The sequence below is a fragment of the Pocillopora verrucosa genome, chromosome 6 (assembly GCF_036669915.1).
Source record: "Pocillopora verrucosa isolate sample1 chromosome 6, ASM3666991v2, whole genome shotgun sequence".
Classification (NCBI taxonomy): domain Eukaryota; kingdom Metazoa; phylum Cnidaria; class Anthozoa; order Scleractinia; family Pocilloporidae; genus Pocillopora; species Pocillopora verrucosa.
In genome coordinates, this window is record NC_089317.1 from 26,197,443 (window position 1) to 26,211,028 (window position 13,586).

The window sequence follows — 13,586 nt, forward strand, 5'->3', positions numbered from 1 at the left end:
ACTCACTTTATCCATCATTACCAAGTTCCGCTCGGTTGCAGTTCGACGTTCCTTCCCAGTTATTCAAGATGGCGCGTGGGGAACGGCAAAGTTGGAGAAAAATAATATCAAGGAAACTTGAAGCGAGGGATCGAGTGGAGTGGCATTGCTTTAGAGATATCATCAGGGAACGTAAGTGAAGACTTCATCGTTGTTGATAGGAAATTGTACGTTTGGTTAGGATTTAATCACCAAGCATACATATTGTATTGCTGACTTTGACGAATCAATAAAAACATAGGAACTTTCATCCAAATTTTCTCCTGTTTTTTTTCGAACAAGTCAACATAAATTTATCTTGTCACTGACAACGATCCAAAACTCTTTGTGGATGTGAACTATTATTTCTTGTAAGATAGCCCAAGATAGGAAATATTTGAGCCTGTAATATGACAGTTCACATCATCTAAGTTCATGTACCATCATGAGTGCATACTGAATTATTGACTAGTCAGATTCAAGTTCATGATAAATCATGTTCAAACAAATCAAATCCATGGATCTTTGACTATTTCCATCTTTAAGATTTCTCTGCAGTGTCAAGACTGAAAAACAGAATCGAAGGAAGGACAAGGGTTTTTACTGCAAATATAGTGAAAAGTGAAAGGCTGAAAAGAGCGAACCTCTAATTGGTGAATTGACATGGGAAATAATATGGTTTTTTCCGGAGAGCGAGATATTGAGCAGATTTTTAAATTACATTTGGGTCGTTTTCACAGTTAATAGATGTTTCAGCACTAATTAATGAGATCACAAAAGGTTGAAAGTTGCATTGCATGAAAACTTTTACATTTGTGTTATTCTCTTTACGTTCATCATACAAGGGAAAGGATGAATGATAATTTTTTATGGTGTTGTGGTAGTAATATTTATTTTGGGTATCATATTCTTTTACTGATTGTTAGTGGTCTTCTTTACCCACAACTAAGGTGTATTAAATACTCTGCTTGTTTTGTATTTTGTCTATTTTATTTTAACAGACAACAAGTTATTTGAAAATGCTGATACTGCAAAATCAAGAGTTGTTCAGTTGGAAATACAAGTTGCTCAAATTCAACAGGTTACAACTCCTGATGCATTTCTGTTTTTTAAACTGATTGGAAGTTTTACATTACCTTTATTTTTAATGAATGGGTGGCCTTTTATCTTATTGAGTATCAGAACAGTGTGAGTGGAACTTAAATTCCTTTATTATTTTACAGGAAAAACTTGAGCTTCATAGACGTGCTCAAGAATCAAGGTAAATTATCATAATAGGAGGTAGGTTCAGTTGAAATATTTGTATTGATTAACCTTTGTTCACTTGTTGTTCATTATTTTAGTTCAGTTAGAGGAGGGGCTGGGGTTGTTGTTGGAGGATCAGAAAAAGTAGCTTCCCTGGAGCAGAAGTTGTTCAAATTACAAGAGGAACTGACAGAGCTCCACCGTCAGAAAGGAGAGGTTTGTCTAATATTAATATCACCTAACCAGTGTCTAACACGTGGATTAAAGGAACTCACCAGATTATTAATTTACAAAGTATTATTTTTTTCAACTGGAAATATGGCATTTCAATAGAAACATCTCCCTGAGGACAAAAGACTAATCATAATTAGGAAAAAAGGGAAGGGATTCAATTGTTTAACCTTCCAACTTCATGGTTGGAAGGTTCATTAACTCTTTAACTCCTAAGGGTGACAATATCACCCTTGAATCACACATTAAGGTCATGAGATTAAAGATAATGACCACAGACCAAAGAAGCTCATGATTGTTAAACAAATTTTCCTTGTCGGCACCTCAGGAAATGTTTAAAGAACAGTAGGGAGAATATGCAAACTGATGTAAGGGTGTAAAGAGTTAACTAAGATACAGATAATTTGCAAATAAACCTGGCCAAACAGCAGATTCATACCTTACAACATTTTTTTTTTAACGTCATGTTTTGACAAGTCAAAATATTTCTTATCAGAATGCGCAGAAACTAATGGAGCTCAACAATACATTGCGACAAAAGGAGCAAGAACTATTAGCTAAGGAGGGAGAGTGAGTACACATGTATAGCAGGAAAAAATTTGTATATTATGCCAAGAATTCACATTTTTGACTTTTAAAATTTACATCATCATAATACCAGACTAAGAATGGAGAGAAAATGAGAGAAAAAGGGCAAAGTTTCTCATTCCTCAGTTGTGAGTTTCTTAATGACTCCCAGGAATTCTATATGAACATATATATTGTTTGTTGTTTTCCAATCAGATTGCATGACTTATCAAACAATTTAGAAGAAGTTGACAGGGCAAGGCAGAGACTGGAGCAAACAGTTACAGAATTGGAGGCAGCAAAACAGGTACACATTTAATAAAGGTTTTGTTTGGTTTGCAATGCAGAGATATTAGTAGTCTTTTTTTTGTATGCTACAGCATGCTATGGTGATGCAATTCTAAGCAATGAGGTACAAACTCAACCTTTTTAAATAATTTCCCAGTTTTCCCATAGTACCATAACTGGGCCACATTTTAAGTAACTTACAGTAAAGGCATTTTATCCATAAGTTATCCATCGAAGTGTATTTTCAGAACAAAATATTTAAAAAGCTTGTAGTAAACTGTGGTTTAAATTATTTTCTTGAGTAAGCTTTGTGATTGATTCTCACTCTGTGTTTTCTCTGGATTGATGTTTTCCTTAAATTGTAGATGGTAAAAGATGAACACCAAGCATTACATCTTGCCTACGTAACATTGGATGAAAAATATAGGAAAGTACAAGCAGAGAATGAAGATCTTGTGAGTTCCTCACAGTCAGAATTATTATAAAATTTTTATTCCTTTGACCCACACATTTTCAAGCAGTCCCACTTAATTAATTAATTCAGTTAGTTAATATTTTATTGATATCAAACATTTGGTTTAATTCAACATCGATTTCAGGTAACAAGGTGGATGGCACAAAAAGCAAAAGATGCAGATAAAGTAAATGCTGAAAATGAATTACAGTTGAGGTGAAGAAAATACCTTTTCGTCAAACAAAATACATTTCCTCCTTTTCACTAACATTGTAGACTCTGTGTCAGCCTTACAGGGCGTAATTAAGAACTTTCAGTTGCAGAATTTATAAAATATTCTGTGATGTGATTTGTGAAATGATGAAACATATTTTTACATATTATTTTTACTTTCCTTTTAGAATACGACATGAAAAGCAAAAAAATCTACTAATAGATGCAGCAAAAGAACCAGTAATTGTAAATATACCAAGGCAGGTTACCCTTTGTAATGTATACTAGACATTAATTAAGTGAATATTATAATGTTCCTGTGTTTATCTACTATAATAATAAGGAGACTGTTACATGTAGTAAGTAAACATAATTTATAAAGTAACAGGAAATAAATGGAATACCAGAGCAGGACACTGTTAGATTTATTGTTACATTAAAGGTGATTAATAGACCTAAGATGATGATATACCTGAGTGAATAAGGGAAACTCTGTAATCCATATTGCCTGGATATAGAGAGAATGTAGAACTTTATCTCATTAATCACTAACAGCCTCACAAGGTGAAATTATCAAAGAAAGACAAATAAGGAGAGGCTCTATAGTTCATTTTCAATTTGTCTGAATTGCAGTTCTGATCAGCCAGGCATACCTTTCTGTGCAATAGTATCTATCCCTTCATTTCCTGATAAAAAATTTGTGAGTATGAATTCAAGTTGTTGATAATTATTAATATTAAGTTATTGAAGATCATTTTTTATATATCAAACATAAGAATTAATAAACAAGGGTCATAATACCAATATGCACATGAATACATAGGGGTACAAAAGATTAACAAATAACCTAGAAAACATGCTTTTCTTAAGGTCTTTTTTTCTTTAATACACTTTTGTTAGGTAAAATAGTTTTTTGTCAGTCAGTTTGTCCCTTTTTTCTCCTTTCTCGTCAAGTTACAATTTAAGGTTACTCTTGTGAATGCATATCACTCTCCTTTACTCAGATCAGCTATTTCTGTGTGTTTTGTAACAGGATGCACATGAGGGTGAAGTAAATTCTGCCAGATTCAGTATTTCAGGAAGATTATTTGTAACAGGTGGTGCAGACAGAAAAGTTAACGTCTGGGAACAAGTAAATGGTAGGAACCATGATATCTTACCTTCAAATTATTTCTCATTTATATTGAATATTGATTATTATCATACGACCCATGCAGCCTCCACACTTACTTTTATTGAAAAAAATTAAACAGAAACATGTCCTTATTTGAAGGCCATACTTGATGGTTTGGGCAAGGCTGGAAAAAGCTATATCACCGTGCAAGATTTGAGCTAAAAGTAGAAAGGAAGATTTAAAAAGAGCAATTGTAATAAAATGCTTTTGATTCAATCAAGTTTGGCAGAAGGGGAAATTGTTTTGTTATTGGTCATGACACAGGGATCTTGAAGAACTTGGTCTGTACATTATGACCTTGAGCCCAATATTTTCTGGCCCAATCTTGCCACTGATTCAGTAAAATACACAGTATTTTATCTAATCAGTAATTCTCTATAATCATATAGTGATTAAAATATGATAACTTGAAGTACTTTTATTAGTTTATCTAATTTGTGATACTTGCTCCTTTTTTTTATTTCAGGAAATTATACAATAAAAGGAGTTATGCATGGTTGTAATGCTGGTGTCATGTCAGTACAAACTGACCCTCAGGTAAGGTTATATAACTATTGGCTTGATACCAAATATACAGGGCTTGTATTTCCATAGATAGCATTGCTATTAATATTTTTATCAACTGTTATATTTTATAGGAAAAACTTGTCCTGGCAGGTTCTCATGAAGGAACTTGTAGAGTATGGACTCTTGCCGATCAGAGACTTCGAGTGAGATTTTTTAATACCATGTGGGGTTTTTCTCATCCAGTAATTGCTATTTTTTCAAAGACATTAACATACCAATGGAGGCCATGATTATTTTGATTGTTTTATGTGCATGTGAATAAGCCTTTTCAGTCTTTAATTTTGAGCCAAGTGATTTCTTGTTTCTTACAGGCTGATGAGGCTAGGAAGGCTAATTTGCATGCACTAAGAACTTCATTTCATAAAAGAGGTCTAGAATTACAAATACTATGACAACAAATGCTTCACTTCTTAAGCTGTAGAACATATTGAATTTTAACAAAACAAACAACACTCTCATGATGGTGATTAGATGTGCCACCTAAAACATTACTTCAATTTAAGATGGTGCACTTGTCCTAAGAAAAAAAATTTGGACTCAGCACCTGTAAGAATGTAAAATTTTGTACAGTTTCATTTTGCAAGTGGACAAATAATTTCTGCTAGGAAGGTTCAATACCATTGCTTCCCCTTAGAAAATCAGTAAAGATTTACAAATGCTCAGTAATATAAAAAAGTACCTTTTGGAAGGATGTTTCTGAGCTAGATTTGAGGCTTAACTGTAATTATTTTTAATGTTTGTGTTTATATAGCACACCCTCACAGGACATTCGCAAAAGGTCATGGCAGCCAAATTTTTTGGAGCAGCAACTAAAGTTGTTTCTGGAGGCCATGACAGAACATTGAAAATCTGGGATCTTAGAAGTAAAGCATGTAAGTTGTTTTGAACTCAACTTTTTCTTTTTTGAACTAAGGACCAGATTCTCTCGGCTGTGAATGGCCCTCATCCTAGCTGTTAAAAAAAACTAGAAATACTGTGATGTAACAACTTCATGCATTACAAAAGGTTTCATTCACTATGCTCAAAAGAAGAAAATCTTCGAGTTCTATTTACATGTCTCTAGAGCATTATCTCATGCCTTTAATTTCAGGGAGCATAAATTGCAATAAATTTGAAAACAAAACATACCATCTTCTTTAATTACCTTATCATGGGGCATCTCTGAATGAAATATCAGTATTTCACTTGGATGCTGAGGGCATATTTACAAAATGATTATTGTAAACTATACCATTAATTTTCTTCTTTTTCTCAGGCACACGAACAATTTTTGCTGGTTCGAGCTGTAATGACATAGTAATCAATGAGGGATTTGGGTAAGAAACAAGCTAAAAATAGTTGTTGGTTACAACTGACTCCAGTTCTTCAAAATTCATACATGTTCCATTTCATTAAGTATTGGTTGTTTAATCATTTTGTCAAAAATTGACTAATCATTGAAAATAATTTTGCCATCATTGAGCTGGGTAGTTACTGACAGCAATTTGCATTACATTTTCAAACTTTAATTAGCAGCTGAAGTGAATGAAAACATTATTCCCACTGAGTATTGTTTTTATTCTATTTAGTTCACAAGTGGTAAGTGGTCACTTGGACAAGACTGTCAGGTTTTGGGATGTCAGGTGAGATAACTAATAATAGTGATCTACAAAATTGAAGTAAAAATGACGTGGTATGTAGAAAATAGATTAGACAAGTAAAATTGCAAGCCATAAAATTCTTTGTTGATTGTACAGTATGTGCTCATAACTGGAAGTGATTTGGAGAGTTTCTTACCATTCTTAAGATTTGATGTTGGGTTTTTGTATTGTATGATATGAAATAATGAAAAATGAAAGTTGAATAAGTTATATTATAAAATAATTCAAACAGTACGCGTGCTCTGATTGGCCATAAAACCATTTTACATGAGCGTATGTAAACACGGTTTTCGTTCCCCTTTCATTAGTTATTTTATAAAAGAAATGTAAAATGGTTTCCGTGTTTACATAGCCTGATGTAAACACTTGGGAGGTTGGGAGAACACTCGATAAGCTGGAAACCACTCTGCTTTGCGTCATGGTTTCCTACACTTATCTCGTGTTCTCCCAACCTCTCGTGTGTTTACATCAGGCTATGTAAACACGGAAACCATTTTACATTTCTTCATTAAATTAATAAATACAGCCATGTTATTTTACAGTATCTTTTTTTAAAGATTACGGTATTGTATTTATTCATAATTATTATGGGACCCACTAAATATTTCGTCTCCAATTTGCAGTATTTGCTTTATATGAAGATAATTTAAGAAGATTTTTGTGGAGTAATGATAGTCTTTTCATTATCTTAATATGTAACACTCTTTGTAACATTTGTAAACTACATATGTAGAGGTTATTGCAATGTGATTCAAAGTTTTATAGATAAGTTTAGATGAATACATTTGTGGCATAACTTTATTTTGTTCTTCTTTCCTTTTTGCATTGTGATGATTGTGTTAAGTGTGGAACTTATCAAAACACAATTCAAGCTGCGCTATTAATATGATTTTGATACAGAGTAGATATGGTGCTTCTTTCTCTAAGAGTTGAGGGGCTGGTTCTTTACACCAGTCTAACCCAAACTACAGTTTTATGAAAGCAGTGGACCTTACATATTCTCTATAAGAGGCTCTTTTTGATCAATTGAAGGTCATTCCACCTCCAGCTTTTGGCCCTCTTGACACTGTTCACAAAAATAATTGTTCAGACAAAAGATTCAGCCAAATTAAAAATGGTTTAGAATGCAGCTTTGTTGAACAATGGCTAAACTTTGTTTAAATAACCAACCCTTGAAGTTTACACTGAAACAGTTGGCCAACTTACAGTAGTATATAAATTAGATATTATAGGACTGAACCATCAAAGCTGATCATTAAGTAATAGCAAGAGTCAAGATGTTGATTTGGGTTCATGTTTGTTTACAATTATTTGCTTATCTGTGATCATTTCATGGAAATGAACAACATATTCTGTCTTACTGACAGAATCTGACGTGCATAACTTACTTCCAGTCTACATGCAGGCATTACCTCTCTTTGGTATTTATAGCGACGCTTGATCGCCGCTAGCTGGACCGTACGAATCTCACTGATCGACACAACAAATATCGCCCCAATTTCTTTCATGGAACGCCTCCTTTATTTAATGTCGTATTTGACCGTGAAGCTAAAAATAATTGATTCACAAAATTAGGGACAAGAAATTAGCTATAGAAACACTCGAGGTAAATTAAACTTACATTGTTGCCGGATCTGGCGAGAGTTGACACAAAAAGGACCTTTCCTTCCTTCGATAAAAACGACAGACAATTTCTTTCTATTAAACCACGAGTGCTTGCGAAATCGATCGAATTATTGAATTGCACAATAGATCCGTTCTGTTTGGAAATGCGATACCACTTACGGAACGCGTGACGAGGCACCTAGTGTGACTTTTACAGGTTATTAATTAAACGATTACTAAATCAAAACAAGGGATAAACCCGTGCCTTAGGGGCACTTACAGTATTAATTCTACTTAAATTTTTTTTTCAGATCTGACAATCAATCAAGTGTTGGAGAAATCACACTACAAGGGAAAATAACATCATTAGATTTATCCCCAGGTTGTTGAGATTTGCCACGTTACGACATTTTTTTTCCTGCCAACTAAAGTAGACAGTCTCTTCCTACAGCATTACTTAATAATCTCTTTGAGTTCCTTCTTAGTGAGCCCCAGCATTGTAGAAAAGCAACAGAACAAACAAGTCCCTTATCAAAAGGGATAGTTTCACAATAAAACATTTAGGGAATCAATGAATGTTTGAGTTTCAGCTCATGGGGCCATCAAAACAACATCTACAAGTTGGTGAATTAGAAACAGCAATGCAGTTAGAGTAAGCTTCCTTTTCTGATATTTCTTGACAGACATGAACTACATGTTGGCAAGTGCAAGGGATGACACAGTTAAATTGCTTGATTTGAGAATGAACCAGGTTATGTCAACATGTAGGTGAGTGAACATGATTAATTCACAGAATTCTACAAATTAACAAATTATTAATTTGGAGAAAAATTATATATGATGACTTTTAAAAACTCACGGGGTGTTAAATCTTGAGTGCAGTATTTCCAAAGCAATAATTATTTTTAAATTTTATTTCCAGTGCGGACGGTTTTAAAGTTGCAGTGGATTACACAAGGGCATCATTCAGGTACTTTAAGTACATGTACAGGGCATAAATTGTCTTACATTAAGATTTTGTCATGTGTAGGTTTTGAAAGTGAAACCAAATAGTCCAGTTAATGTACTTAAATAACTAAGAACTGCTCTTGACTTAAAATTTGATCTGTTTTCCATTTCTTCAACCAAATAGTTTTGAAAATCCCTTAAACATGTATGCTAGCATCAAGATGTTATGGTGACAACATGATTTAACTTATTATTAATTTGTAGTTGTATTCACATTATTTTTCATTAGTCCTGATGGCCAGTATGTCATATGTGGCTCAAGTGATGGTAGTATTTTTGTATGGAATGTAGCCTCTGCAAAACTAGAAAAGGTTCTTAAAGAACACAGGTTAGTATTTCATGGAAGTATATTTATTTACATGTATTAGGTTTGTTTTAAAAATACTTCTGTAAATTGCACAGCTAAACATCTGATAGACTGACTGACTTACTGATTCACTAAGTCACCGATTGACTCATTCACTGAGTCACTAGCTTGCAGACTCAATGACTCACCTGACTGACTGTTTGACTGATTTCACTCCTTTTGTTTTGTTGTGTGATGTAGAGATCCAAACATGCAGTTTGAATAGATCACTGCAGTTTATTTTGTATATTTCACAGAAAATCAAACTTACCACTCAAAATTTGTAATTTTCTAATGACAGTTCCTCAGTGGTTGTGTGTGCCTGGCATCCTGATGGATCAAGTCTAATCAGCTGTGATCGTAACAAGCGTGCAATCATCTGGACAAACAGATACTGAAATCACTCTCAAACTGGATGGCATAGCCATTAGCTCAGTATTGAGTTACAATGCACACCATTTGTAATAAGTGCCAACAGTGCCATAAGTAACTGAAATAAATGAAATGGCAAGCTTCAAAAACTTAATACATCCTGTTTTGAAGAAGAATTCTCTGGAAAAATTGTTGTGTATCTAAAAGAGACATATTAAGTTAGAGAGGTCTTAAAACAACAGCACTTTTAGATATAAGTAGCATGTTGTAAAATAATGTGTCTTCTTACTAAATATAGAAGTTACACATGTCACTCAACACATATTTTTGAAGGGTCAAAATTCATTAAAAAGTGTATAGGCTTTCTTTAACTGCACTTCTCCTTTCAAAAATATCTAGTAAGAATAAACATGTTCAGTTATAATTCTAATCCTTTTGTTTAATGTGTAGTTTAAATACCAAAAAGGTGTTTGTTTATTTGCAGGCAAAGAACTTTGGTTTTTGTGAGTAAGGAATTTGAAGTCAGCCAACACATACATTTGAGGCACATACATTTGAGGCTAGAAAGACAAATTTCTTCCAAAAGGAACCATCTCAACCTAATATGACTGTGTTTTTCAAGGAAATATCCTAACCCTTATTTGTGGGGACTTTTTAATAATGAGGTCATTTTATTAGAAGTGCTATATAGAAAGGCACAATTTTCAACAAACCACATCAGTTTAAAATTGAAGTTTGTCCAAAATAACTGATAGGAAAATAGCTTTAAGTTTGAGCCAAAGAAAAATTTGAGTTGAAAAAGTTCCAACCTACTCAGGTTAGGGGCCAGGTTAGAAATTTAATGTTATTTTTAATGTTATAATTTAAAATATAGTGAGATGTTTGAGAAACCAGTAGCTTAGAAAGAAATGTCAAATTTTGCAGTTTGCAATTATATCATTCTTATTTAAAAATCACCAGAATGTACATACTACAATGTAAGTGTAGTAAAAATAAGAATGGTCAAATAACAATGAACCCCCTCCCTCTCTCTGTCTCTCTTCCCCCCCCCCCTCTCCCAGCCAACCAAGTTAACCATATTATGCTGTTCAAGCCATACTGAACACATTGCCACATTGCTTTTATTTCTATTTACCGGTATTTCTCAGCTGGTAGGACTTGTAAATATAATTTTTGTAAAAGAAATAATAATAAACTGTTTTGTGGACTGGTAAATGGAAACTTGATTTATTTCACTTGAATTGTTTTTTTTTTTTGCCTTGTGTTTACCAATATCCTCATATTGTTCTCTATGTATTATTCTTGTTTACAGACTTGTAAATGACAAGATAATTAATTAGGTTTAATAAGGCAAGTCAAGTAAATATCATAAAAAAGGTTGTGGTTATTCATTGTGGTGAATAACAATAAAAGCAAAGTTTTTTTGTTTGTCTCATGATGTAGTCACGTGTGATGTAGATCACAACATTTCAACTGCATACAGCTAGTCTTCTTCGGGCGATGAAGAAGCCTGAAGAAGACAAGCAGTATGCAGTCAAAACATCACGATCTACATTACACGTGACTACATCATGAGACAAACGAAAAAACTTAGCTTTGGTTGTCAAGTAAATACATTTCCAGCCCTTGTGTAACATTACAAAATTGAAGGTAACTTTAATTCAAAGGGTGTTATTGAAAATACCTCAAGGAGGCTATTTACAAAAGTTACTTAAGACATCTGAGCTTTGTGATTGGGAATTCCTTAAACCATCACAGAGAAATCAGCAGCAAATTCACCTATTTCATTTACTCAGGGTGATTCTTAATAGGCTATTATTAAAATTCAAACATTGCTCAGGGGCTAGGGAAATAAAACAAAATAAGTTTATGATTCATACCCTAACCTCAGTGTGACTTCTTTTGTTTTATTCCCCCAAGCCTCTCAGCCAATTTTGAAGTTTAGTATATAAAAAATGGCCTATTATCAACAGTAACTGCCTCCTTAACATTAACTTTCATTTGTTCAACAATTCTGGTCCCAATTTGAATTATTTAATGATCCCATTCTATCCCAAGTTAAATTTTCTTTTACAGTGACAATTAATTGCACTGTTTGACAAGATGAAGGAAGGAACCATGTCTGACTGTTAACAGAGACATCAATGTTGGCTACTGTACTAATCTCTGTACATTTATACATATTGTATAACCTATGTTAATAAAATAATATCAGATGAATGTTTTTTATTGGTCAAAATAATCAGCTATTTACACTTGGGTTGGAATTGAATGTAGCAGGGTCATCTCCTTTGTCACTATGATCATGACTATGTCTGTGGCCTTTCTTTTTGTGGCCTGTGCAGTAAGAGTTGTGCTTACATCCATCATCCTCACTATCACTTTCTGATGAGGAGTCTCCAAACATCTTGGGCTTTGAATAAATACAACAACCTAAACAAGGGTGGGAGAGAACAAACCTGAGTCCCAGTTGAGGATTCAAACCTTTGAACTTCTGATTTCACAAACCAGTGCTCTACCAACAAAGCTGCCTAGAACTCACTAGTAAGACAAGCCATATCCTGATTCAATTTGTGTTAGACATCTTGTGTACTACTAGGATCAGCAAAGTATAGGGAAATTTTACGTAAATATATAAGGAGATGATGGATTGTCCAATTAAGGTGTAGAACAAATAATGATAGGTAAAAATGAAGAACAACGAGAAAGAGGAAAGAACTGCTTATTGAGACCCATGTTCACTCATATTACATTTAAATAAATAACCTTGTTTACTTCTTACATTTTGATGTTTTCTTTCCCATAAACTCGTTATCTACTGCACTTTCATCCCATTGCACCTTCTTCTCTGATTTGGGTTTCTTTAGTTTCAGTACAAGCCTCTGTTGCTGTGAGTAAAATTTGGCCTTGCATTAATATTTTCCCATTGAATTTAACCTTTACAACTTTACTTTAATTAAAAATGAAAGAGTACATTAATACCAGTGTCATGGAATTAAATTAAGTGAAAATCAAAACGTGTTTTGGCACAAATTTTGACCAGGAAGCAGTCAGTAATAGCTCAAAGAGGACATTCAACAGGGGCAGGCAATGAGTAATAGGTGTTGTTTACACCATGCTAAGGGATACTTGAAAGCCTACAGCACAATAATAGATGGCTTGACAGCAGTTTGAAATTACTCTTTTGTGTCAGAACTTGGAAACATGATCTTATCAACCTTCAAAATGAGCAATTACACCCAAATGTACCTTACATAATATTTCAATTAGTAGCGACAGGAACTTGTCAGCACACAGTGAGTGCTTAATAATATTTGAAACCAGTATTTCATCTATTATTTTTATTCCTTTAGCAAGATGCTAATTTTAATTTTTTTAAAGCTACTTTGAAACCATCTAAACCTAAGATTTCTTTCAGATTGCAAGATACAGAAGAATCAATCCGCTGTGCCAGTGGTTTAAAAATTATGGTAAACCTGACCGATTTCAAGAAGAATGATTTACTTGAGACGATGAAGTATGCAGTACATACCAATGGACTCTCACTCGTTTCCTCAATAACTGTGACAGTACTACCACTACTACTTTCGGGACATTCTGCCATGTTTCCTTCGACGGTAAGACTCGCTCACTTACAAATACATCGAAATACCTAGCTTTGCGACCAAGCAATGTGACAATCAAGGTATGAATAGTAGGGTAGGGTAGGGTATGGAACGTAATAAACCCTATTTTGTTCAGTTGTATACTTTTTCATACAATCGATTCTTTCTTATTTCCAAATGCTTCCTTGTTATGTTAGGACCACTATTTCACTGAACGTAGGTAATCATAGGCATAGACAACGGAGGACACTCG

General features: G+C 33.7%; 2 protein-coding genes across 2 annotated transcripts; one reads left to right on the top strand and one right to left on the bottom strand.

The window, feature by feature from the left end:
- The first annotated feature begins 24 nt into the window (after positions 1-24).
- On the top strand, positions 25-10,895 carry LOC131787399 (autophagy-related protein 16-1). The gene is made up of 21 exons (XM_059104540.2): positions 25-171; positions 1,020-1,099; positions 1,242-1,279; positions 1,362-1,479; positions 1,991-2,064; positions 2,278-2,368; positions 2,715-2,804; positions 2,949-3,019; positions 3,205-3,276; positions 3,650-3,716; positions 4,050-4,155; positions 4,657-4,727; positions 4,829-4,900; positions 5,509-5,629; positions 6,013-6,073; positions 6,326-6,379; positions 8,314-8,384; positions 8,686-8,770; positions 8,925-8,972; positions 9,240-9,338; positions 9,658-10,895. The coding sequence occupies exons 1-21, from the start codon at positions 69-71 to the stop codon at positions 9,752-9,754; spliced, it is 1,689 nt and encodes a 562-aa protein (XP_058960523.1). The 5' UTR covers positions 25-68; the 3' UTR covers positions 9,755-10,895.
- An 86-nt stretch (positions 10,896-10,981) lies between these two features.
- LOC131787697 (E3 ubiquitin-protein ligase PPP1R11) lies at positions 10,982-13,378 on the bottom strand. The gene is made up of 3 exons (XM_059104813.2): positions 13,261-13,378; positions 12,511-12,616; positions 10,982-12,161 (listed from the first exon to the last, which is right to left on the bottom strand). The coding sequence occupies exons 1-3, from the start codon at positions 13,330-13,332 to the stop codon at positions 11,971-11,973; spliced, it is 369 nt and encodes a 122-aa protein (XP_058960796.1). The 5' UTR covers positions 13,333-13,378; the 3' UTR covers positions 10,982-11,970.
- Between the last annotated feature and the right edge of the window lie 208 nt (positions 13,379-13,586).

What these genes read in the sequence shown, in the direction of transcription:
- LOC131787399 (XM_059104540.2), top strand. Translation starts at nt 69, where the DNA reads ATGGCGCGTGGGGAACGGCAAAGTTGGAGAAAAATAATATCAAGGAAA. An exon ending in CATTTCCTGATAAAAAATTT is followed by an intron (nt 3,717 to 4,049) that starts GTGAGTATGAAT and finishes GTTTTGTAACAG; the next exon opens with GATGCACATGAGGGTGAAGT. An exon ending in GGATCTTAGAAGTAAAGCAT is followed by an intron (nt 5,630 to 6,012) that starts GTAAGTTGTTTT and finishes TCTTTTTCTCAG; the next exon opens with GCACACGAACAATTTTTGCT.
- LOC131787697 (XM_059104813.2), bottom strand. Translation starts at nt 13,332, where the DNA reads ATGGCAGAATGTCCCGAAAGTAGTAGTGGTAGTACTGTCACAGTTATT. An exon ending in AAACGAGTGAGAGTCCATTG is followed by an intron (nt 12,617 to 13,260) that starts GTATGTACTGCA and finishes TTTTACTCACAG; the next exon opens with CAACAGAGGCTTGTACTGAA. An exon ending in GGGAAAGAAAACATCAAAAT is followed by an intron (nt 12,162 to 12,510) that starts GTAAGAAGTAAA and finishes ACCCTTGTTTAG; the next exon opens with GTTGTTGTATTTATTCAAAG.